This window comes from Carica papaya, chromosome 4 (assembly GCF_054855325.1).
Source record: "Carica papaya isolate Zhongbai chromosome 4, ASM5485532v1, whole genome shotgun sequence".
NCBI classification, from domain to species: domain Eukaryota; kingdom Viridiplantae; phylum Streptophyta; class Magnoliopsida; order Brassicales; family Caricaceae; genus Carica; species Carica papaya.
The window spans coordinates 9,049,841-9,075,285 of NC_142312.1; the positions used below are offsets into that span (position 1 = coordinate 9,049,841).

Sequence of the window (25,445 nt, forward strand, 5' to 3'; positions counted from 1 at the left end):
CATTAACCCTTATGAGTTTTTATTTCACTCTAATAAAGCATTTTTTTTCTTATCCAATAAATATGTTTTATATGGCCCCCTTTTTGGTCTAAGGTGCATAGCTCTTTTTTTGGGTTTCGCCTTCTTATATTATGCAAACGAAGAGGGGGCACTCTTTAATTAAAATTTGCCCTCCTCTCTCTCTCTCTCTCTGTTTAAATCTTTCTATCTTGTCTTTCTTTTTTCTATATGTCTGAGGATTGCTTGTCTTTTTTTGTTTGTTTTTCTTTCTTCTTGAATACTACCTTCTTTTTCTATATATAAGAAAAGTAGCGACAGGTCTGCTTAAAGCTTTGTTATGGGAATTCTGGGTAACTCAGGAGAATATTTTTTATCTTATAGTTTTATCTTGGAATTTATTTCGTCTTGTTCTTCGGTCGAGAGCCACTTTGCACTCTTTATTAAATCCTCTTTTGTGATTGTTAAAGAGTGTACTTTATGTATGAATAGAACTAAACTAGGTTAAAGGGTATTAAAGTAAAATACACTATTTGTAAGTAATTTTAGATTTCATTTTCTTGTCTCTAGAACTTATATATACAGGGACTTATTATTCAATGAAAATACAACATAATTATTCTTGACACTGATAATAAAATAATCATTTTTAAATTGCTTTTAAGCATTACTAATAGATTGTTTAGCAAACAATACATAAATTGTTGAACTAACAGATGAACACCTTTTTGCTATCCCGCGGTAGTCTCTGTCGTTGTCTTTCTATATGTAGAATGCTTTTACTTAATAATGTCAGAGTTACTGTTGCTCCAAGCCTTTCTATGTGTTTTGTTTTTTTAATTTCTTAGAAATACTCATCAGAAAATATATTGATGAGATTTTTTCCATATTAGATTGTTGTTTTCCTAGTAACATTTATAAGTGCATGCAAAAGTGTTTCTGCATATTATTTGAAATCTTTTAGCTTGACTTTTTTTCTTTTTTTGCTTCTTTTCTTAAATAAACTTTGTAGTGGGGTGATTGTGACAGTAGAGCATCACCTCATCTGAAGAAAGAATTGCTCAGGATACATTCTAAGGAAAAAACTTGGAGAGAGCGGCTTTGGAGAAGTGGCATTGTAAGATCATCTCCCATGTCCCCTCGTAAATGTCCTGAATATGTGGGCACTGAAGAGGTAACAAACTCCATTTACGTTTGTTATGGTGTTATTAATATATTTTCTCATTAGTATGACTTTTAAGATGGGAAACTAAGTTTTCCTTATGTGTTTTGTAGGATCCAACATGCATTATTTGCCAACAGTATCTTTATCTTTCTTCAATTGTTTGCCGTTGTAGGCCATCTGCTTTTGTATGTTTAGAGGTAAGCAAAATAACCAATTGATGCTTTGGAATTGTTCATAATTACATTTTCAATAATAAACTGTTCATCAAATCTGTTAGCATAATCGTTGGGCTGAGCTTGATGCTCAAGAAAAATTTTATGAGAAAAAGGAGGGCTCGCTTTGCTTATAATTACTTCTCTATTACTTTGGTTTCAGTTAGCAGCTCTCGTGAATTAATCTCAACATTGAGGTATAGAATGAGAAGTGGATCTTTTTCATGACACATACAATTATTGTCATTAGGGTTTTCAATTATTGAGCATTAGTTTATGGGCGGGTTTTTTGGTTGGAGAAAAATGAAAACTTCGTACTTCAGATTTTAGTTAAAGTTAGATTATAAGCCGATTAATATGGCCCAGGGGGTTGTTGGGTTAGAATTTCAAGTTGAGAAGAAAGTATTCACGGTTAATGGAATCAGTGGAGGCGGTGGAGAGCCGTCTCATGTGTGGATTTAAGAACTGTAGCGGAATTACTATTTTGGAAGCAATCTAAAAAATCTCGAAGTGATGTGGTTGGGTAATTGTTTGAGGACGTTAGAGAAAGAGGGTCTCCAATATGTGGTGGGGGGGCGGACAGATACATGTTGGCGGAGGTGCAGAAAATATTGGAAGTAGATTCTGATATTGATGAGGTTTGTAGGCACATGAATTCGATACTGAATTTATATTCCAGAACGAAAAAGAGGAACAGGGTGGAAGGAGATGATGAAATTTCTGCAAATGGTCTGGCAACATCAGAGCAGCTTCTGCAAACAAGAGACATCTTGCCAGAGACAGTTCCCTGCAGTGAAGGATCCTGATATTTTGATTCTGTCCTTGTCCATTCCTCCTGTCCGTGGCATTGCACTCCCAGAAAGGTGATTCAATGTGGCTGGAGGTACATTAAAATTCAATTTTTGAAAAGGCTGGGATTTTGCTGCATAATCTGCTGTAGCATCATGATAGGAGAATTTTTTGTGGGGAGGATTATGTGGAGACAGTCTAGGATCTCAAAATATTCCCATTTCTTACTTCAGTCAATAAGGAAGGAAACAAAAGAGTTTGGTGGGCCCATGGGACAGGTCAACAGCTTGGGTCAAATAGAAGTTACAAGGATGTAACTAGAATAGGGTTGGACTCCAGAAAAAGGCCTTCAGTATTTACATGTCTACTGGCCTAACCTGATCATAATATTTCAGAAATAAGGTTAAATTCAGTCCAAGCCTAGGAACCCAAGAAACCTAAAATGGTGTGGAAGCCCATTTCAACATAGAGCCTAGAAGGAAAACTCAAAATGCAGGCAGCCTTTAGGTATCCAGAATTCTGGTTTGTTCGACAAAACTGCTGGGGAAAGAATGGAAAAAAGATAGGCCTTCAAGAACTTGATATAGGAGACTCACAATTATAGCTGATCACTACCCTGCCCAGAACACTGATTCAGCACAATGTAAAAGTTGGACCTTCTTCTCTGGTGGCAGATTCGGGTGGACGGGAGAGAACGGGTTTTAAGGGCTGTGTGCAGGAGCCTTCTCTCTCTCTAAACGCTCTCTAAACTTTCTGCTTCCCTCGGCTTCTAACCGGTCAACCTGGTCGACCAAGTGGGGCTTTCTCATGAGTACGTTCAGGCGAAGATTTCTTGCTGTTGAAAGCAAATCCTTCGATTTCGTCTGTGAGGGTCGTACAGCAGAGTGTTTGAGAATAAGTGAAAATCGACAGAAGATCGATCTTCCTTGATAAAGATAAGTTTAGGTGGTTCTTGGGTGCGCTCGATGAGTTCTTGTGGAAAAGGAAGCCGGGGGGGTTGGGCTAAACACCTGGTGAAGAGAAACTATAAACTGTGACTTGCTTTCGGGAAGAACAGAAGGAGCGAGCACCTAACGATAATGGTACAGAGTGACCGACAGCTGAAGCAGATCTTTTTTCCTGGCGGAGATCAGGGGAAAGGCTGGTGGAAATTGGTGGAGGCAGCCTTTGAACTTGCCAAGAGACCAGTGAATAATCTTAGAAGTTGAACCAACAGTGTAAGGACATTTTCATCTGCCCTCGTTTCAGAATCGAGTTTTCCGAAGATGCCATGGAAAGTCTCTATCAGGTGTCCTCATTGTGAAGTGCCGATTCAGTTCACGGTTGATGTGGGTGACACCTAGACATACGTGGCGGCTCTGCAACCTAAGGAGGAAGGGAAGAAACGGGTAGGCAACACAAACCCGCTGGCAATTCGGAAAGGGTCGACCCAGTGGGTCAGATCCGGAAAGAAGAAGGGTACATAGGTAATTTTAAATTCCCAAAGGTGAACAATAGATTTGAGCTGAAAGGAAATGGAAGTTCTCTTGCTTTGGGCCGTGACAAGCTCAGAAAAGTGGGCTGGTTGTTAAGAAAAGAGAATACACTTGGAACGAAAAAGAAAAATGGGTTGCGGACCTGGGCATGGTGGAAAATTAGTACAAGGGCCCGAGCCCAGGAAAAAAGAGGGAACCGGGTTTCTTTAACCCGACCCATGGTGAATTTTCAGGATTAAAACAGAATGAAGATATTTTCCCCGAGGGTTTTGAGACGGAAGATGAAAAGGAGGAGAGGCGAGAATTGAGCAGATGGGGAAGGATTTTGATGTGGATGATGTAGAGAGCGATGCAACGGAAGCTCTCCATTTTTAGTCATTTGCTGTCAACTTTGAAAGAGATAGGGTCCCATTGTATTCCATTCGATTCAATGCTTACCGGGAATTGATGAGATATAGGTCTTTGCAATATTTTCTGGCACACACTTGCAAGCTGCAAAAGACAAACAGATGAAATAAAAAAACGATCAATTCTTGAGCATGATGGACTATTCTTTTGATTTGTCCATGTCCATTTGCCTCCTTGGAGAGGTAGATCCACCTGGTCTAACTTGTCGAATGCATCTTTATATTCTTTGGAACAAGCTCTAGAAAAGTGGTTTCTAGATCTTTCTTTACACTATAATACCATGTTGAATTCACCCCCCACAACTCATTTACCATTCCATTTTTTCTTTTACTCCTTCAGCTCCTTCCACAACATATTCTTCTCACTACTTGTCCCCCTACAATACAAGTCCGTGAACACCAATGTCTTCCCACCTTGACAATTCTAGAACAAATATGACAAAGTTGTCTCCCCTTCACCACCTCCTTACACCAGACCCTCTTCCCTCCAAGCCACCATAATACCTCCTGTTGCGCCTTTCACCGGTAGAACATGTCATTCAACTTCCTTCTATAAATGTGATGTCCCATTCCCAGCTTCTTGAGAATAGTCGCCAACCAGTCGATCCAAAACATGCAGCCATAAAACTTATTCAAATGCGGCGGAACCACATGAAAATAAACATCCTTTAATTGAAAATTTTAAATACAATTTGTATTATATAAGACAGTTGAGCAGCATAAATTTACATATATAAATTTACGATAGCTCGTACCGAATAATTTAAATCCAAAGCTAAGAGACTATTCTCACACCTTCACTGGTTGCTGACTCTATTAGAGTTCCTTAACTTGAAAAGACAGTCTGGATTAGGGTGAGTTTTAGACAACTTAGTAAGAAATGTAGTACAAGCAGACCACCAAGAATGTTTGAAAACCCTTTACAAATGCTTTAAGTAAAAATCCTTTACGAAATGTAATGTGTTATTTTAGAAAACTTTTTAATCAATAAAATAAAAACAGTTAATCAATCAATGCCATATAATCAATCTATCAATCCTAATCCCACAACCCCTATTCTACAATTCCTTACTATACAATCGATATATGCAATCCCCAATACTATACCTGTTCCCGTCTTCCAAACCCCGAGACCCTATGCAATTCCATACCAATCAAGCACATGCAAACCTCTACATACATACCTGGGATTGACTTTGACAACTGGCTCTGACACTAGATTGACTCACTGACTCTTCTTCTTTATAAAATTTTTTACATTCATTTATATATTTAATTAAGTTTACATTGCCAATCTTGCGGGTGCAGCCACATAACATCTATTTTTAGAGAGGACGTACCAGATACCACTACTTGTGGGTGGGTGCCCCAATCAGTCATGCGATAACAATTTAGATGTACCACCCGTAAAAGCATGCAATCACTCTTTCTTTCCAGGTGCCATCAATCTCTCAGTCACTCCGGTCGCCATAATCTACACTCTTGAGCCCTAGAGCATGAATACCAGCAGTTCAGTTCTCCATGCTGAAAACACTGAACGCGTCTAACCATAGGGGACTAAACAATAGCCAGTACCCATAGCCTAGTGGATCCTCGATGCCAATCAATATCTATACAATCAATTGGGTCCCTCTCGAAAATCAGACAAACCAGATTTAACCAGACTACTTGGTTAATTACCTTTTATTAGATTCTTGACTTGGCTGTCTTTTTAAATACAACCCCTAGTTACTCTAGACCTAACCGGCCTAACTCTACTTTGTCTTCCCCTATTTCGCTTCTCATGTTCTTTCCACCCTTACCTATCTTTTACTGGATCACAACTTAACCCTTCTACCATTTTTCAATTACCATTCATGCATTCCAATACAATCTATTTTTAATTCCTTTAGCAATAAGAACTTTTACCATTCAGTAAGGAAACAGTATGCATACAACGTAGATAAAGAAACATAAATACAAGCATTCCCTTTTAAATTAAACTCTAATTTTATCTAGGTGATTTAATCTATTTATTTAATTTACATCTTATTATATTTTTAACCTATTTATATTCTATTCCAATTTTTCTATGTAATAGTATTAATATTATTTTTTTTAATTTCCTAGTTTATTCCTTTTATTTTCTGTTGCCTTATTTTCTTTTAACTTCCATTATTCTAAATTAGAGTATTTAAATTCAATTTATTCTTAATTTACTAAATATCTATTTTAGGCTATTTTGCTAAATTCTCTTTTAGTTAATTATTTTTCTATATTTAATTATTTATAATTAATACATTATGAATAATTTATTAATTATAATCTTTCTTTTTATTTTGCTACCAAATTCCCTATTTTGGTTTCCTAATTTCTATTAAATTATATGTCCCAATTCTATTATTAATTTTGTCTTTTTATAATTTCCCAATTTATTGGTTTCTTTTTAATTTATATTTAGGCTAAATTTACCAAATTGTTTATTTAATTAGTTAACTATAATTAATTATTTGCAAAGAATAAATTATACAAAATTTATTATTTATAATTCTCCCTTATTATTCAATCAATTTCCCATTTTATTATTTAATTATTTTCTCAATTTTATTTTTCCCAAAATGCACTTTTCTTCTTTTAAAATCTCCAAAGTCAGAATCCAGCCCGCGGATGGGGGAAGAATCCTGCAAGTCTGTACCTGCAGTTCCAGCCTGCGTGCCCGCACAGCCCTCTCAGTACCCATGCGCCTGTCAAAGCTGTGCGCACCACTTCATGCGCAATGCACGATGCAGCATACCAGGGGCCTACGCCTCGGCACATTTAGGTGCCCAAATGCGTGTCATGTGCACAGGTGTGTGAACGCATCGCGTGCGGCACAGCGTGCCACCCGCAGACCCGTTTGGCGCACAGGGCGCCGGGCAGGGCCTTCTGCGCGCTGCCTGCACGCAGCCTGCTAAGAGACCTGTCCCAGTGGTTTTGTGCACCCAGAAAGCGTCCCATGCACGCCCGCACCCACGGCAGACCGTGTCTGCATGCTGTCCCGGCACTTTGGTACCCGGGACGCGATGCGGCAGAGGCAATGTGCCTCCAACTTCTGCACCTATTTCTTCCTTGTTTTCTCTACTGTAATCGCTAATTATTAATCCTAAGACCGTGAACAACATGAACGGGTACCCAATAATAGAAAACGAGCAATAAAACATTATCACATGAACATACACACCTCTAAGTTCATTCAAAACAGAACTACTTGCTGTTTTTTCACCAAAATTCTCTTCCTACATGCGTCTAGAAAACCATTAAAAGCGTGCAAGAGAGTACTGCTATTCTTACCTCATTGGAGACGGAATTTGGGTTCAAAAGCCTGAGCCAAATGCCCCCAATCATCCATGAACTCTCTGCAACACGTTCTGCAACGCGTGCAGAGCTAGGTGGGTTTGCAGCGGCTTCTGCAGCAGTCTGGGAAGATTCTGATGCAGTAAATGGATGGGAAATGATCCTAAGACATAAAGGAATGTCTAAGGAACCTCTAACCAAAAAGAAACAGAAGCAGCTGATCAGAAAAGGCAAGAGAAACTCACCTACATGCTGCAGGTGCGTGGTTGACAGCAGCAGCTGAAAAGCTTCTGTCTTAAGCTTGCTGCACCTTCTGGGCAGCCTAAGGTGGCTAAGGAAGATCATGAACAGCAAGAGGAAGGATGGACAAAGCTCCAGAAGTCCGGAACCTCATCACACATGTGACGGGAACCCAGTTTCCTCACGGCATAACGTACGCATGCATACGCTCTGTTTTGCATTTCTGCTCTCTCTCTCTCTCTCTTCTGTTTCTCTCTTTTCTTTCTCTCTCTCTCTCTCTACACTCTCTAATTCTCTCTTTCTCTCTCCCCGGCATCTCTCGCTCTCTTCCAGACAAGAATGATGAGAAGAAGACGAAGTGGAAGGCAGATAAATGACAATGCTTATCCCCTTCTTCTCCTAGCCTCACACACATGGGATCCCAATCCATGCTTCCAATCGGGAGTACCCAGCTGGGGAAGAGGAAATGATGGACAAGGCTGCTGGCTGGGCAAGCTAGCAGCACCTGAAGCTGACCCAACAGCCCCCAAGCGGTGGAGTGGCAAGCTGCCACCTCACGCTCAAGCTGGAGCAGCTTGCTGTGCAGTCTGCAGGTTGAGGGAAAATCCCTCTTTCCGTGACCCAACCCTCCCAAGGCACATTTCCCAAGGTTAGGGAGATTCCTCTTCCACGTGGGTTGAGGACTTCTTGTCGTCCCGGAAACCACCCATTACGGTGTTTCCTGAGTATCACTAGGAGACCGGAGGACGGGGTGTTACAATAAACTTTTTATTTCTCTAGTCAGTAATTGTGTCCAATTTTGATTAATGGAGACACAAGACATCCTACTTCCATCTATTCATACAACCTGGGATAAAGTTGCATTTTTTTCCTATCATTTATGCTCCAAACATTTTAAGAGATAAATTGTCCAATCATTTACATATCATAACCAAACCCCCTTCCCTCTTATTATCTTTCCTCTTGCAATCGTAATTTATTGATGATTGTAGCCTCCTCGACTCCCTTGAACTTTCCTCTCCCTGTGTCCTCCTTCGCCTCATCACTGAATCTCCTCCCTTTTGTTTTTCATTCTCCTTATCTCAATTTCAGCAGATAACTCTATCATATACTCTTAAATACCTTCAAATGTTACCTCCAGCGTTGTACTGATTTTTTGGATATTTTGCAACATCGCACAGACCTACTCTCCTCTCCTTTTACTCCCTCGTCCTCCACCCCCCCGAAATGACTCGTCTTTGATTTCTTGTTTCTGGTTCACTCACAATGATAGCTTTGTTCACTTCTTCTTCAACTAACACAATCGCAAGTTCCCTCTCTTTCTCTACGGCATTCCCTCTTCTAAATTTTCTGTCTCCAACAATTCCGCTTCCTACTTCATTTTTCTTTCTGTCCCTCAACAATTCTCCCTTTGTCGTACTGGACTTTCCTTCTTCTTTGTTGTCAGTCTGCTTCTGGTCATCAAAACCAGCTATGATCTCCCATTTGATTTATCCTTCGACTTTAGTCTCCTCTCGCGCTTGAGATTCGTCTTCCTCACTCTCCTTTATCTGACCCAAACATTCCCCTCGGGTAGGATCTTTTTTAACTGGCTTCCAAACCCATTTCAGCTTTGAGTTTCATTTTCTTCTTGATTCAATACTTGGCCCAACCCTCTCCGTGCTCTTTCCTTTCTCCTCCCAAGTGAACCTTCTTCCTCTATTTTGCCCATTGGCATTTATTCTTCTTGGCCCACTCAGTGTTGGCCCATACCTCCCTCGTAGCCTAAATGATGGCCAACTCGTGTGTTTTGGTAAAGTCTCAAACTGTAGTCTTCTCCCCCTTTTTTAAATTCAAATTTGACCTGATCCACATCCTTCATGGGCCTTGTCTGCCCAACCTGGTTCGTTTCTCCTCCCTCAGATTGTAATCTCGCCGTGTACGACTTCTGCCTTCCTTTCTCCACTGTGATCCGGATAGCTGCCAAGCTATGTGGGCATTGAATATAATTCTTTGAATGATTTCTTTTCTCTCTACCCTTGTATTTCCTCCTCTGGTGACCAGTTCCTTCTCCCTTTTATCGGGATTTACAAGAGAGCAATCCACTAACTCAAACATTGATTCCATCACCTACCACTATCCGATCACTTCTGCAGGAATATTCTCTTTGTAGCTCTCCCTCTTTCCACTGTTGGCACCAAGTATCTCCTATTCAGGTTTTGTCCAAGGGATCTCCAAAGATTGTGATTTCATCCGGCTGTGTGCTTCCCCCATGTCTTACCTCCATTTTTCCAGTAAAAATCTTCAAATGCGTCTATTAGCCAAGCCGTTTCCTTCTCCAAAGAAATCGACACTCGGAAGGCTCTACCATTTTTGCTTATCCTTATACCCTCCATTCTCCTCCCTTCACAAGCCACATCAAAAGACTTATTCTCAATGACGAAAAGCTTCTTTCGCTGCTTCTCCATATTCTTCTGCCCCTCTGGTCGGCCAGTGCAGCTGACCTAATCACCCTCTTTGCTAACCGTCTCTCCTTCTCCACTTACTGCTTCCCTCTCTGCCTCCCTCCTCCCTAAACCCTTTCCCAACCTGAAGAGATTTGCTCACCCATTTCTCTTTGTAGGATTTTCTCCATTTAACATTTACTAACTGAAGTTATTATTTATCTTTCCCTTAGAAAAAGTCCTGATTTTATTATGAAATTATAAAGGGCCTACTTTCCCTTAGATACATTAAAACAGTGAGAAAGCTGTTGCCACTTGGTTATGTTACTGGTAAGAAACAAGAGTAAAAAAGATATGCATATCTCTCTTGGTCAATAGTTTTCTTGGAGAATCTATTTGTGGAGATGATTAGAAAAGTTATTTTAACTTGGTTAAACATGTTCTGCACTTTGAAACTGCTTTTGTTCATTTTGAAACTTTTCCTTGAAATTTTTTCCATATTTAGTCTTTTTTAATTTGTTTTATGGCAGCACTGGGAACATCTTTGCGAGTGCAAGCCCTCGAAACTTCGTCTTCTTTATCGTCATACACTAGCAGAATTGCTTGACTTGGTTTCGATGGTGGACAAATATTGTTATGAGACACCACAAGATAATAGTTTGCAGAAACAAATTTCGTGTCCCAAGGAACTATACACTTACAGAAAAAAGGTAAGTTACTAAGTTATTATGCTTTGATGAAGTGATAGACAATTATGATATTTTTTTTATTATTTAAAAAATATACACTGGGTTTTTTATTGGATCATCTTAGTTATCAATGTTTTCCAATAACTGCATCTATCATTTGTTTATACTGAAATGTGTGTTGGCTTTGATGAAATCATGCTCTTTTACTTCCCATTTATAGAATATATCTTGCCTTTCATGTTGGAAGGTCTTATTTTTTTGATTACATGGAAGTACAGGAGTGATCTCGTTTTGGCTGAAGTGATGTACCATATTGCTGAATATTTAACTAAGGATATTGGTAGATCTAAGTTGAATCTAGTTATTTGTTTTTCCCAAAAGTGGGCGTTAATATTCGGAATATGAAAAGATGCAACCAGAATGGGAAAAGATTGTTGTCTCTAGTTCCATTACATTATAGTTCTGTGTTAGCTGCATGAGATGCATAATCACAATGCAATTGCTGAGATCATCCTTGTGCACATAGGTGAAAGGTGGGCATGCTACTTTGGCTCAACTTGCAGAAAAATGGCTTTCACGGTCACGCAAGATTATTGAGCATGCATTTTCTAGTGATGATTATACCATTCAACTGGAGGAAGCTGAACAATTTCTTTGGGCTGGCTCTGAGATGGATCCTGTGAGCATTGGCTTTTATCTGTTTACCATTTGTTTCTCTGCCTCTGAAGTAGGTAGTTTTTAGGCTAACTTATCTTTTTTTCATTGACTACAGGTCCGGCATGTAGTTAAGAATCTGACTGAAGCAAAAAAATGGGCGGCAGGCATAAGAAATTGTATTTCAAAAGTTGAAAACTGGTCTTGCAATTCCTGTGATTCAGAAAAAGTATCACTGGAATATGTTAATGAGTTGCTGATGTGGGATCCTGTTCCCTGTAATGAGCCTTTGCATCTCAAATTGAAGGTTTTAATGGTTTGCTGGTCGTTTTCAGTTTTCAGTGTTTTGTTGTTGGCCTGCCAATCACATGATTACAGCTGTCTAATTTATTTCATGCAGAATCATGCAGAAGAGGCTAGGAAGTTGGTTCAGGCAATTGATGGTGCTCTATTAACCTGTCCCAGCGTATGTCAAATTAAACTTTTCAAAAATTATTTGAAGTAGGCTTCTACTTAGTATCCTGCCGCAGTTCCCAGAGAAAATATCTTTATGCTTGTTACTTAGCATTTCAAATATGATGTTGCAATACTAAATTTTTCTTTGCGTTATTTTTTTTCCACTATAGAGTAGTCTCGACTAATTTGTTTATTTTTCATTGCTGTCACTTCAGGTTTCTGAGTTGGAATTACTGTATACCAAAGCTTGTGGTTTACCAATATATGCGAGTGAAATAGGAAAACTATTACAGAAAATTTCTTCTGCAAAGGTAAGTTTTGCTGACAACACATTCACAACTAATCTTCTTTTGATAGTTTATGCGCCAGAATAAAGAGAGAGTTGGTAGGATGCTTGAAGAGACTTCTTTTGTATATGATAATCGAAGGGAGTGGAAAAGCTGCAGTAATTCCTTAGAAAAGGGCAATTATTTATCTTTGAGCCTTCATTTTGTAATGTACTCCTTCCTTCCTTCATATACCTGCCCACCAATAGAGAGAGTTAAACTGGAATAACCAAACCACTGTGAGGTGAGGATAGTGGGAAAAGAAAAAGTTCTATTTCAAAAAAGAAAAAAAAAATGAAAAAGAAAGTCACACTGAAAGAAACGAACGTGATTAAATCCAAGACTGACTTCAATCAAAGATAAACCATCAAGTTACTTGGTATGAGCTCTGAAATTGATTCCTCTTTCCCTGTCAGTCTGATGGGAAATATTCAATTGCTTCAGTTTAGTGTTTGTTTCTCTTGTTGACTTATCTTCACTTGCCAAAACCCGACTGGACCGTGAGAGTGATTTAGTTGACATATAGGTGGAGTTGGAGTACTGTGTAGTGTCCCTATTGGGATGGTGTTGCGTGAACACTGTAGTATATTTTGCCAGCTTTCCTGGTCAAATGCTGAAATCCTATTTTTGAGAAGCAAATGCTGAAACCCTTCTTATTCACTTGTCATTTCGAGCCTATCTATCTACTTCAAGCCCTCTTATAGGTAATTTGTTATGACCCTACTGATAGATCGATTTACAGGAGAATGAACATGAAAATCAGTAAATAATTGCAAGTATTTTTGTTTCTTTCTTTCTTTGCTTAATTTGGTCCTAAGTGCAGACTTTTTAAGAGAGAACCCACCATCTCTTTGAGTAAGACAAGTACTCAAAAACTTTGACGAAATTCCTTCGTACATAATCTGTCAAAAGATATAGCAATCTGTTTTATTACAATGGAGGATAGTTAATCTGGGAGTTATTTCCACAGTTTATGAATTACCTTGTCTAATTCCCTTATTCTTGAACAAATAACTATGAAGTTTTTAAAGAAAATAAACTTCTAATTTTTTTATTCCTTGTTTTGTTTACATTTAGAAAATATATATACACTTATTATCCTTATTTTATTTAAACTCTAATTATAGCATATAATTATATTATTAGAATTCTAAATAATATAGTATTATACTTAATATAAAATCCTTATCAACACTCCCCCTCAAGTTGGCGCAAAAATATTACACATGCCCAACTTGCAAATCAGATTCTGAAGAGATTTGTTGTATAGTTGTTTAGTAAAAATGTCAGCTACTTGGTCGCCAGAAGATATATGATATAAGTATAGAGAGCCACCAACCACCTTCTCTTTTATGAAGTGTCGATCAATCTCAATGTGTTTTGTCCTGTCATGTTGAATTGAATTATGAGCAATGTTAATTGTTGCTTTATTGTCACAAAACAACGATAGTTTCTCATTTTTAAGCAGTTTTAACTTCCTCATTAGCTTTTGCAAGCATAGTATTTCACATATTTCTTGGGCCATTGCTCTATATTCTGCTTCAGCACTGGAGCGAGCAACCACACTTTGTTTCTTACTTTTCTATGTGACTAAGTTGCCTCCTACAAGTGTACAGTAACTTGTAGTTGATCTTCTATCATCTAGGGAACCAGCTTAAAAGACATCTGTAAATGTTTCTATTTTAAGGTGATCATGCTTAGAAAAGAGCAGACCTTTTCCTGGTGAAGACTTTAAGTATTGTAATATGCAGAAGACAACATGTAAATGAGTCTCACGAGGATCATGCATGTACTGGCTCACAAAACTAACTACATATGTTATATCGGGTCTGGTATGTGAGAGATAAATGAGTCTTGTAACTAGTTTCTGGTATCTTCCCAAGTCAATTGATGTAACACTACCTGTTTGTAATTTGTGGTTGCTTTCAATAAGTGATTTTGCCGACTTGCAACTCACCATATCAGTCTCTTCTAATAAGTTTAAGATATATTTTTTTTGAGAAATGAATATCTTTTTATTGGATCTGTCAACTTCAATCCCCAAGAAATATTGCAATGTTTCTAGATATTTTATTTCAAACTCTTGAGCAAGAAGTTCCTTTAACCGAGCCATCTCCTTCGTATCATTTCCAATCACCACAATATCATCCACATAAATAATGAGAAGAGTGACTTTATCCTCACGATGTTTAATAAATAAGGTATGATCCACATTGCTTTGTTGATATCCAAAAGAGATCATAAGTATTGTAAACCGTTCAAACCATGCTCTTGTAAACTGTTTCAATTCATATAAAGTCTTTTTTAATTGACAAACTTTTCTTTGCATCCTCTGATCTTAAATCCAAGTGAAATTTTCATGTACACCTCTTCCTCTAAGTCTCCAAGGAGGAATGCTTTTTTTACATCAAATTGTTATAAATCCCATTCAAGATTAGTTGCGCAAGACAAAAGTACCCTAATTCTGTTCATCTTTGCAACAGGTGCAAATGTTTCATGATAGTCAATCTCATAGATCTGAGTAAATCCTTTAGTCACCAATCTAGTTTTGTACCTTTCGATCGATCCGTCTGCTTTGTGTTTTACAGTGAACACCCATTTGCTACCAACTATCTTCTTTCCTTATGGAGGTGAAACAAATTCCCATGTTTCATTCTTTGTCAATGCTCTCATTTCTTCAATTATGGCTTTCTTCCAGTTGGGATCTCGTAGAGCTTCTCTCCAATCCTGTGGAATAGACACAGAAAAAAAAAATAAGACAAAGGCTCTATAAGAGGAAGATAGAGAGTCATAAAAAAAAAATAGATATAGGGTGCTTAGTGTAAATTCTTGTTCTCTTTCTAATAGCAATAGGTTTATCTGATAAATCATAAGAGAAATATAACTCACCAGTATCTCTGGAACCAAAGAAGATTCTTGATCTGGGACAGACTGTATAATGACTTTTTCAGATTTCTCTCTCATTGAATACCTTTTCAAGTCTGATTTATGCAGACATCTAACATTATTTTCTTGATTAAGACTTTCTGTAATAGAATTCTCCCCCTGAATATGATTCTCAATCGTTACCCAATTAAGTATCACTTCTTCCTTCTCACTCTCCCCTTGAAGAGGTGTTGGGTTTGAGTTGAAGTAAGACTCATTCTCCCTAAAGGTAACATCTATAGTTACAAAGTATTTTTTAGATGATGGATGATAATACTTGTAGCATTTTTGGGTAGAAGAATATCCAACAAATATGCACTTAAAAGCTTTAGGTTCTTAGTTTACCTACATTTCTAGTATGAATAAAGCACACACATCCAAACACTTTTGGGGGAACAATGTAGGAAATTTTTTCTTGCAAAACCTCCATAGGACTTTTAAAATTCAGGATCCGCAAAAATATTCTATTGATAAGATAAACAGCTGAGAGAATTGCATCTTCCCAGTAACTCTTTAACAGATTCATGGTGAACATTAGTGACCGAGTTACCTCTAGTATATATGTCTGTTTTTTCTTTCAGCAACCCCATTTTTCTTTCAGCAAACTTATTTTTTTTACTGGTGTAGGCACAACTTGTTTGATAAATTATTCCATTTGACTCCAAGTAGGCACAGAACCTAATATTCATATATTCTGTACCATTGTTAGTTTGTAAAATCTTAACTTTAGCACCAAACTGTGTACATATCATTTTGTGAAAAGATTGAAAACATAAAAATACATCACTTTTTACTTTTAACAGATAAATTTATGTTAATCTAGTACAACAGTCAATAAAAGTAACAAACCATTTATGACCAAAAAGAGAAATATTCTGAGTAGGTCCCCACAAATAAGAGTGAATAGTTTTAAAAAGATCAATACATTTATTATTACTTAAATGAGAAGAGCTCCTCTTATGTTTAGCAAGCTTGCATGCATTATAAAATAAAAACTCCATAAAAGTATTTTTAAATAACCTAAAATATAATGTTTTTAAAATAAAAAAAGAAGGATGTTCCAATCATCGATGCTATTATAGTATCTTCATGTTGACTTCTTTATTCCCAATGGTTGCTTGATTTCCAATTAAATTTAGATATCTATTCAAGACATATAAGCCGTCTTGCAGTCTACCAGTGCCAATCCTCTTCCCGGTTTGAAGATCTTGAAAGATGCAATAATCAGGAAAAAAGTCAATTTTATAGTTGAAATATCTAGTTATGGCACTAATAGATAAAAGATTATCAGAAAAACTAACCACATATAAAACTGAAGACAGTGTATCTACACCAAGGAGCAAAAAAAAAACAGAACCAGACCTGGTTCGGCTCTAAACGACTCATGTTTAGTTCTAAAACGGCTCAGACTCGGCTCTAAAACGGCTCAAAGTCCGCTTGATTCGTTTTCTCCGGGCAAATCTCTAAACGTGCATAGAAAAAGGTAATGGTGTGGCCTTTTTTACCTGCATCTATTGATGTGCGGCTGTAATTTTTTACTAGTATTTCTGGATGTGCGCTTTAAATTTTTATCAGTGTTTCCGATGCGCGGCTGCACCTTTTTATTGGCGCCTGCGAATGTGCAGTTTCAGTTTTTATCAGCATCTGCGAATGTGCGGCTGCAGTTTTTTACCGGCGCTCTGATATCATAAAGTTCTTAGAGAAAATAAATTTTTAATTTTTTTATTTCTTGTTTTGTTTACATTTAGAAGATATATATAGATTAGTTATCCTTATTCTATTTGAACTCTAATTATAGGATATAATTATACTATTAGAACTCTAAATGATATAATATTCTACTTAATATAAAATCCTTATTAACAAACTACCAATAGTTAACTACATAAGACTAGATAATATTCTTACAATAAAATAATTTTAATACATACATTGATTTATAATTAATTATTCAGTTCATAATTCTTCTTCCTTCTCTAATACACCAGAAGTAACACGAGGCTTCTTCCATCTGCCTACATTAAATGAGCTGTTACCACCCCAAGAATATCGCTTAAGCTTGTCGCTTTCATTTTGATTCTAAAATAGTATTCAATTAAGATTATCAATTTCCTCAAAACAAAAATGTTTTATTTTTCCATGTTCTTTTCATTTTAGTTTTTGGATAACCAAACACTTCCTACCTATTGGCGAAAGGTATTATTTTGCCACTAACGTCATTGTTGTCCACTAACATCAATCTAGCTAGTAAATGTGGTTTAGGATGCTCTTTGGCTGCCTCTTTGTTATTGATAAGTTCGATAGGCTTGGTTAAGTACTTCCATTTGCTGGCCTCATTGAATTAATTCGCAACCAGAGATTTTTATGCTAATAGGATTGCATTTTATTTGTCTAATCCTTCCTAATTGATATGCCTTTTGAGCTGTCTTTTGCTCTCCTTTTACTATTCATAATAAATTTTGATATTAAAGCACTTTTTTTGAGGCACGAAGCTTTTCTGTGGTGGTTCAGTCAACCTTTCAAACTACCATGTCACTGGTTTAATTTGTAGTTAAATGCTTATATATGTGTGTGTATATACATATGTATATTTGTGGTTGTTATCCTTATTAGGTATGGATAGAAAGTGCAAAAGAGTGCATCTTGGACAAACGTCCTGGGGGAGTTGAGTTGGATGCTCTTTACAAGTTGAATTTGGAGGTGATTCAGATTTTTTTGTTCTTTATGTTGGTCCTGATTTTCTTATCTTTCTGTTTAATGTTTTTGTTTTTGGCCTCGTTATTAGATAATGGAGCTTCAGGTTCAACTCCCAGAAACAGAGATGATTCTGGATTTATTAAGGCAAGCTGAATCATGTCGTGCTAGATGTAATGAAATGTTGAGTGTTTCTATTAATTTAAAGGTTCGTCTCACAGCAGTTCAATTTCAGCCTTTTCTTCTTTAGCCTTCCAATTCTGCTGAGTTTTATTACCTCAAGTTTTTGTACTTTTGATTTGTGCAGGATGTTGAGCTACTGCTACTGGAACTGGATGGTTTCACTGTCAACATACCAGAGTTGAAGCTTCTGAAGCAATACCACAATGACACTCTTTCCTGGATTTCTCGCTTTAATAACATTTTGGTGAATGTCCATGAACGGGAAGATCAAGAAAATGTGGTTGATGAGTTAAGTTGCCTTATAAAGGATGGGACATCTTTGAGGATTGCAGGTTTAGTGTTTCTCCCCTTTGCTGGATGAGTAATCAGTTGATTATGAAGTCTTCTATTTTTGTTAATCTTGTTAATATTTTGCATAACTTTCTCTTCTTTCTATGTTTCTGGAACAGTTGATGAATTGCCTCTTGTTGAGATTGAGTTGAAGAAGGCTTCTTGCAGGGAAAAGGCTCAGAAGGTAATTTGATCCCTGTTTTTAGAATCTTATGATTAAAGATTCAAATTTTACAGTTTGATTCAATTTACTAGCAAAATATCTGAATTTTATGGGTGAATCATAATCTCTAATGAATCTTAGTGAATTTTAATAATTGATAGTAAAATGAAGCAATTATTTAATTAACTATTTTTTTTTTCCGAAAAAAAATGATACCCAATATTTATACAATATACTTTTAAAACAATTATTTCACTAGTTGTCTGTAAGTTTAGTATAACTTTCTCAATTTTTTTTTCAGTATTTTTTATTTTAAAAACATGTGAATGACAGTAAATTTTTATTAAGGAACTGTTTTTCATATCTTTCAATACGATTTATTTGCCATTCTCTATTCAAAAGATTAGATTTTTGGATCGAGATTTGAATATCGGTTCAACAATTATGATTTGATCCATTTACTTTGTGTCTTCCTGAAGATTATAGGCATCCAATTAATTTGCCCAAAAAGGCTGTAGTCAACCTACACCGATGATATAGCATTTATAATGCTTTACAAGTACTTGCATAAATAATTTTATATAAGTTGCTTTATGCCAGTGAACTCCAGTTAAAGCCTAAGATTATATAAATAATTCCTATGATTGAGCACATAATTTGTCAATTATTAACTCCTAAGATTTGGTTACTTTACAGCTATTCTCTCAAGATGGTGTGTTTTATCTCTCATGCCCATCTTGCTTGCAAAAAGAAAATATTTGTTATGCAACCCGTTGGCAAACACATCAGCTAATTCTGATCTTCTGAGTCTACATAGTTAGTGTTTAATTATTTATTTTTTTCTTGATAAAGAAACAATCAATTTCAATACGCTTGTGCGATCATGCTGGACCAGATCCCAAGCAATACTATGGCAGCTTTGTTGTCATCATGCAGGATCAATGGCTTTATTTCACATAGGTGAAGGCCTTGCGTTAATTCTTTAAAATATAGGATTTTCAGCTTCTTGAGCCATTGCTCAGTTCTGAGCCTGATCACTTGACCATGTAACCACTTTTTCATTCTTTAGTTCTCTAAGTAACAAGCTTTTCACTAACAAATGAGGTTTTTGTCGGGGTTGAAGTTTTCTGGTTCTTTTCCTATGAGGTGTGCTTGGCTTTGTGGTTGTTCTTTAAACACCCCATATTGGCTGAGAATTGGAGCTTTCATCTGTTCTTTTAACATAGTATTAGAGTAATAGGTTATATTGCTAGATCTAGTTCCCACCATTCTTCTTAGTCATTCCCAGCAATCTGTAATGAGAAAGACAGAAATAAAAGCTACAATGAAGAGAAAAAATACTATTCTCAGCTTTTTTATAGAATCTTTCCTGTTCTCTGTTAAAAAAAGAGTAAAATATATGAGAGTTCTTGCTTTTTGGCTGAAACGACATTCATTAGCTTGAAAAAATCACAACTTACTCCTTGTGTTTTGCACAAACATTATGACTCAATTCAATAAATTATTAAATGTTAAATTATCATTAAAGCATAAATAGATTTTTTCCCCCTTAAGAGACAAATGAAAGACTATTCTAACATAAAACCATGAAATCTTGAAGGAAATGAAAGATTCATATTGAAAAATTGGAGATGGAGCTTGAGGAACTCCTATTCGAGGAATTGGCCTAAAGTTTGGAGCTTTTTACCAGCATTTGGTATATAGAATCTGATATAAGAAACTTGAAAAACAATTATGAGTTTGAAAAACTTTGATTATTTCGATGGTTTCCAAAATTTTGATGTTTGTTATTAAATAAGAACTGTACGATGTTGTCCCTTGTATTTTCTTTTCAAACTATCTAAAAAAAATCAAAAGTTACAAATCCACATTGACATTTTTCAAATGTCTAAATTAGATTTGTTTGTATGAGATTTCAGTCAAGTTTCTCCGAACTCCTATCAAGATATTTCAATTTACAAATTCAAGCTCTCTGCTTATACTTCCATTTTATTTAAAACTCCTATCAAGATTTCAATTTACAAATTCAAGCTTTCTGCTTATACTTCCATTTTATTTAAAATTTTGTTTTTCTTTTCTAGAAGAGTTTATTGTGTGTGATATGGAGAAAAAAATTATTTTGTCTTTTAATAGTGCTTTAATGTGTATTTTTGGGAATTGAGCTGTAATATTTGTTAAAATCACAAAGGGCTCGATCGTAAGTTTTTTAAACTAATAGACTTAGTTGTACTTAGACCAAAACCTAAAGATTTTCTGTACCCAAAAAGCTACTCTTTTCTTTTTAGTTGCTTGCCTAAACCACTTTGATTACTTGAATTTTTCCTTTTTATTTCTTGAAATTGTCGACTTTTCCCGAGTTAAAATAAAAATATGTTAGTTTCTGCATTTCTCATCCTTGTTTTTCCTTTTTTTTTTGGATTGTTCATTCTCTTAAAGAATAGCAAGTGAATTGTTCGAAGCCCTAGGAGAGAAAAAAATGAGGTATGCATCAAATAAGGCCTCTCGTCCAGCATATCTGCTGTAGTTCTAGGACCATCAACATTAGGCGACTTCTTTGCAATAAGTCCGATCACAATGTGTCAGCCAGTTACTGACATGTGAGTAGTGTGCGTCAACTACAGTTGTCATCAACAATGAAATTCAACGTTGTCTTGATCAGCCATAGGTTTTATTTTGCCTTTTGCAGTTGAATTGTGGTTTTGGTCATCCAAAATTTGGGAGTTTTGGAAATGCTTTTTGAAGTCTATGCTGCTGCTAATGTTCCTTCCTCTTTACTCTCTCTCCAAGAGCCAAGGGCCAAGTGCGCTAAGGTCCTACTTGTCAGCCTACGGCTGGCCGTAGTGGCCGACCTAGGCTGAAAACTGAGTCATGTTTGATGGCCGAAGGTTTCTGTCCATCCAAAATAGGTCATATGATTTGGTTTGTATTGGGAGAAATCTGGATGGTTTGGGAATTAGTGAAAATGGTGCTGGGTTTAGGAGGTCGATTTTCCTGAATAAGGAGGAGTTCGAATGGGTATTGGAATCATTAGAGGACTTTTGCCGGAACTGGCAAGGTGGAAAGTGGGCTAGGCATTTGGTGTGCAGCAGTTACGACTTATGGATATCCTACAGAAGTAACAAAAGAGGGGAGTACGTTGTTTTGTCTGTCCAATAGAAGGAAGAGGCAAAAAGAATATTTTTTCCTGGGGGAGATCAGGGAAAAGAGTGGTGGAAACTGATGGTTGCGGCCTTTGAACTCGCAAACAGAAGGGTGCGTGCATCAATGGCTCAGTTGAATAATGGAGTGGAGGTGGTGGACACTTAATCTCATCACACCACTTCATGGAACGCGATTGTTAATATCCTTACTGTGCGGGACGTATTTGTTTCATCGGGATGTTTGGTGTTGCACAGACTTACGCGGCGGTGATGCAAAGGAAGATTGCAAAAGGGAATCGGTTAGGGCAGAAGAGTGTGGCAGGTATGGGGACCTGGTTTAGTAAAAAACAACCTGAGAAGACAAAGGCCCAATTTGCAAATTTCAGTCAGCACAATGACCCAAGAAAAAAGATGGAGTTTCCTTTGGGCTAAGCGTCGAATACGAAAGTTGGGCCATATGAGAAAAAAAGGTTCACATGGATGGAAAAAGAAAAATGGCCAGCTGGGCCAGGGTCAATGGGTTTAAACGGGTTGGATGGCGGCTCAAAAGGCAAAAATAATTTTAACCCGACCTGGGACGAGTCTTTGAGATTAAAAGATGAGTGATCCGGTTTGTCAAAAACGGAAGCAAAGGAAAAAGTATTTTCGGAGACTGGAACCCTAGATCCTTGGCTGGTGGTAGGTACGAAAGATGAGAAGGTGCTAATGTCAGGGCAGTGCGGATGCAAAATCGAGTGAAGATGAAGAAGAGAAGTTTGACGACGTGCTTTCCCATGTAGAGGAGCCTGAAAGAGAAGAGGAGGTCGAAGGTCAATGTCAGGCGATGGTTATGTATGAAGACGAAGAGCAAATCATGGAGATTGTTCCATTGGTGGATCCTGAAGTTGAAGAAATTCTTGCTTTGAGCTTAGATGGAATTGAAATCGAGAAGGGGATCACGACGGGGTGTTCACAGTGGGTGTCTCAAAATATTCAGAAGTTCAGTAAAGTTATGGGGACCTCTATGGAAGGTATGGAAGCTCAAGCCTTTCTATTTTTTCCTGAGATAGAAAAGAGGAGAAATGAAAAAAAGAAAATGAGTATTATACTGTTGAAAGAAAAGAAAAAATATGTTGAGGGTACTCCAAGAGCATTAAAAAGATTTGAATCAACAGTAAACTATGAAGGGAAGAGGAAGGGGGTGAAGAGTCTGGGAGGGAAAAAAAACCTATTAATTTTATGATTGGTAAAATAATTTTTTGGAATGTGAAGGGTGTTGATAATCGAGGCAAGAGACTGATTATTAGAGGTTGTTTGGCAAAATGGAAGTCGGATATTGTTTGTTTGTAGGAGTCAAAAGTGGAACAATGTTTGGATGAGACTATTCACAGCATGTGGAGGGTAAAAGAGGTTGGTTGGCATTGTATCCTGGCGGTTGGTACGGCTGGTGGTATTATCCTCATGTGGAATGAGAAAATGTGAATGTTTAGAGGTGATTAAAGGGGAAACTACTATATTATGTTTATTTAAGAGTAATAATTCTAATTGTGAATGGGCTTTCACTGGTGTGTACTGCCAAGGCAATAATGAGGAGAGGGAGAAGTTAAGGAAGGAACTTGAAGCAAATAGGAGGAAATGTGGTGATTTCTGGATTGTTGGGTGGAATTTCAACATGACACTAAGTGGAGAGGACAGAAACAACAGTAACATGAGGATGTCTGATGCTGTCCAGTTTAGGGAGTTGGTGGATAAACTGGAATTAGTTGATCTCCTTCTTTCTTGTGGAAAATGGACATGGACAAATTTGAGGGTCCAACCTGTATGTTCCAGAATTGATAGATTCCTGGTTACCCCTGCTTTTTTGGCACAATTACCAGGAGTTATTCAGAAGACACTTCAAAGGCCCACGTCTGATCATTGTCCTATCTGCCTTCATACGGATGGGATCCAATGGGGGCCTATTCCTTTCCGTTTTGACAATAAATGGTTATCGAACATGAAATTTGTTACGTTGATTGAAGAAGTTTGGAAGAATACTGTTATTCATGGCAATGCAAGTTTTAGATTGGTTAGAAAATTGAAGGAGGTTAAGAATGTGATCAAGGTGTGGACCAAGGAAGAAAAATTAAAGGAGGGGGAGGCATTCAATAGTATTGTGCAAGAAATTAATGAGATTGATCTGATGGAGGGGGAAGGTGTGTTGGATGAGATTATGTCTGGGAAGAGAAATAATTTGAAATTAGACCTAGCAAACCTATGCAAAGCCGAGGAGACTTCTTGGAAACAAAAGTCTAGAGAGAGGTGGGTTAAGAAAGGAGACCGTAACACGGAGTACTTTCATATAATGGCCAGCAATGGGAGAAGAAGCAATTATATACCTGAAATCTTGGTTGGTGGCAGCAAAGTCACTGGAAATACAGAGATTAGAAAGGCTGCCAAAGATTATTTTGCCAAGTTGTATTAAGACGAACATTTGAGAAGGCCTACCATGGATGGTATTAATTTTAAGAGATTATCCGAGACTAATAAAAGAAATGGAATTTTCTGAGGAGGAGATTAAGGAGAGCGTGAACTTGTGTAATGGGGATAAAGCTCCTGGTCTGGATGGTTTCAATATGAAATTTATGCAGAAATTCTGGTATGTGATCAAGGATGATGTTATTGAGATGTTTAGGGAGCTGCACAAAACAGGAGAATTTTTAAGAGCTCTTAATTCTACCTTTATTGCTCTTATTCCCAAAAGAAGGAGGTTAAGGAATCTAGTGATTTCAGGCCCATAAGTTTGGTTGGTTGTGTATACAAAATTATTGCCAAAATTTTGGCTAGAAGACTTTCTAAGGTGCTTGGGGAAATTATTAGTGATAACCAAAATGCATTTGTGGAGGGAAGACATATCCTTGATGCTGTAATGGCTGCTAATGAGATTGTTGATGATATTGTGACTAATAGAAAAGAAGGAATCATTTGTAAGCTTGATATGAAGAAGACATATAACCATGTTAGTTGGAGTTTTGTTGATTACATGCTTGAAAGGTTTGGTTTTGGACCAAAATGGAGACTTGGGATACGACTTGCATGACAACAACATCCTTCGCTGTTCTTATTAATGGGGGTCCATCGGAATTCTTGACGGCTTCTAGAGATTTAAGGCAAGGGGATCTATTCTCTCCTTTGCTTTTTATCTTGGTTATGGAAGTGTTGGATGGGCTGTTGAATAAGGCTCGGGAACAACAATTGTTTATAGGTGTTTGTGTTGGGCGTGGCAGCAGCACTCTTGCTGTGTCCCGTCTCTTATTTGCAGATGACACTTTAATCTTTTGTCATCCTGATTTGAGAAACCTCCTCCATTTGAGGTGTATTTTACTATGCTTTCAAGGGGTGTCGGGTTTGAAGATCAATCTCTAGAAGTCAAAATTGATTAAATTGGGTAATGAAGGAGATGAGAGAGTATATGCGGCTGTTTTGGAGTGTAGAGAATTTGCATTACCGATTAAATATTTTGGCTTGCTGTTGGTAGCTAACTATAAAAGCAGTGCTTCGTGGGACCCTGTTTTGGAAATGAGTGAGAATAGGTTGTCTGGTTGGAAGAGGAAATTTCTTTCCAAAGGGGAGAAGACTTACGTTAATAAAAAGCACCATGGCTAACTTACCAATCTATTATTTGTCTACAATTTCCGGGTGCATATTGCTAAAAAGCTGGAAAATATACAATGCAGATTTCTTTCGGATGATGACGATGAGAATCATAAATTTCATATATTTCAATGGGAGGAAATAAAAAAACCGATTAAGTGTGGAGGTTTGGGAATTAGGTCTATTGTTGATTTAAATGTGGCATTGCAAGGGAAATGGTTGTGGCATTAATTATTTCAGGACAGATTATGGA

At 37.2% G+C, this 25,445-nt stretch overlaps 1 protein-coding gene across 9 annotated transcripts in view; it reads left to right on the plus strand.

Moving 5' to 3' along the window:
* LOC110812754 (transcription factor jumonji (jmjC) domain-containing protein) overlaps positions 1-25,445 on the plus strand; it is a 104,586-nt gene that overhangs the window by 30,747 nt on the left and 48,394 nt on the right. For 8 of the 9 annotated variants that reach the window (XR_015818393.1, XR_015818391.1, XR_015818390.1 and 5 more), the window contains 11 exons: positions 1,010-1,171; positions 1,273-1,359; positions 10,551-10,730; positions 11,236-11,388; positions 11,482-11,679; positions 11,764-11,829; positions 12,035-12,130; positions 17,684-17,770; positions 17,856-17,972; positions 18,072-18,279; positions 18,397-18,461. Coding sequence is in view for 5 of the 9 variants with exons in the window: in XM_088217764.1 (XP_088073890.1) it covers positions 1,010-1,171; positions 1,273-1,359; positions 10,551-10,730; positions 11,236-11,388; positions 11,482-11,679; positions 11,764-11,829; positions 12,035-12,130; positions 17,684-17,770; positions 17,856-17,972; positions 18,072-18,279; positions 18,397-18,461 (1,419 nt within the window). In the remaining 4 variants the exon portion in view is untranslated. The remainder of the gene's footprint in view (positions 1-1,009; positions 1,172-1,272; positions 1,360-10,550; positions 10,731-11,235; positions 11,389-11,481; positions 11,680-11,763; positions 11,830-12,034; positions 12,131-17,683; positions 17,771-17,855; positions 17,973-18,071; positions 18,280-18,396; positions 18,462-25,445) is intronic. The other variant, XM_088217763.1, reaches the window with a different exon arrangement.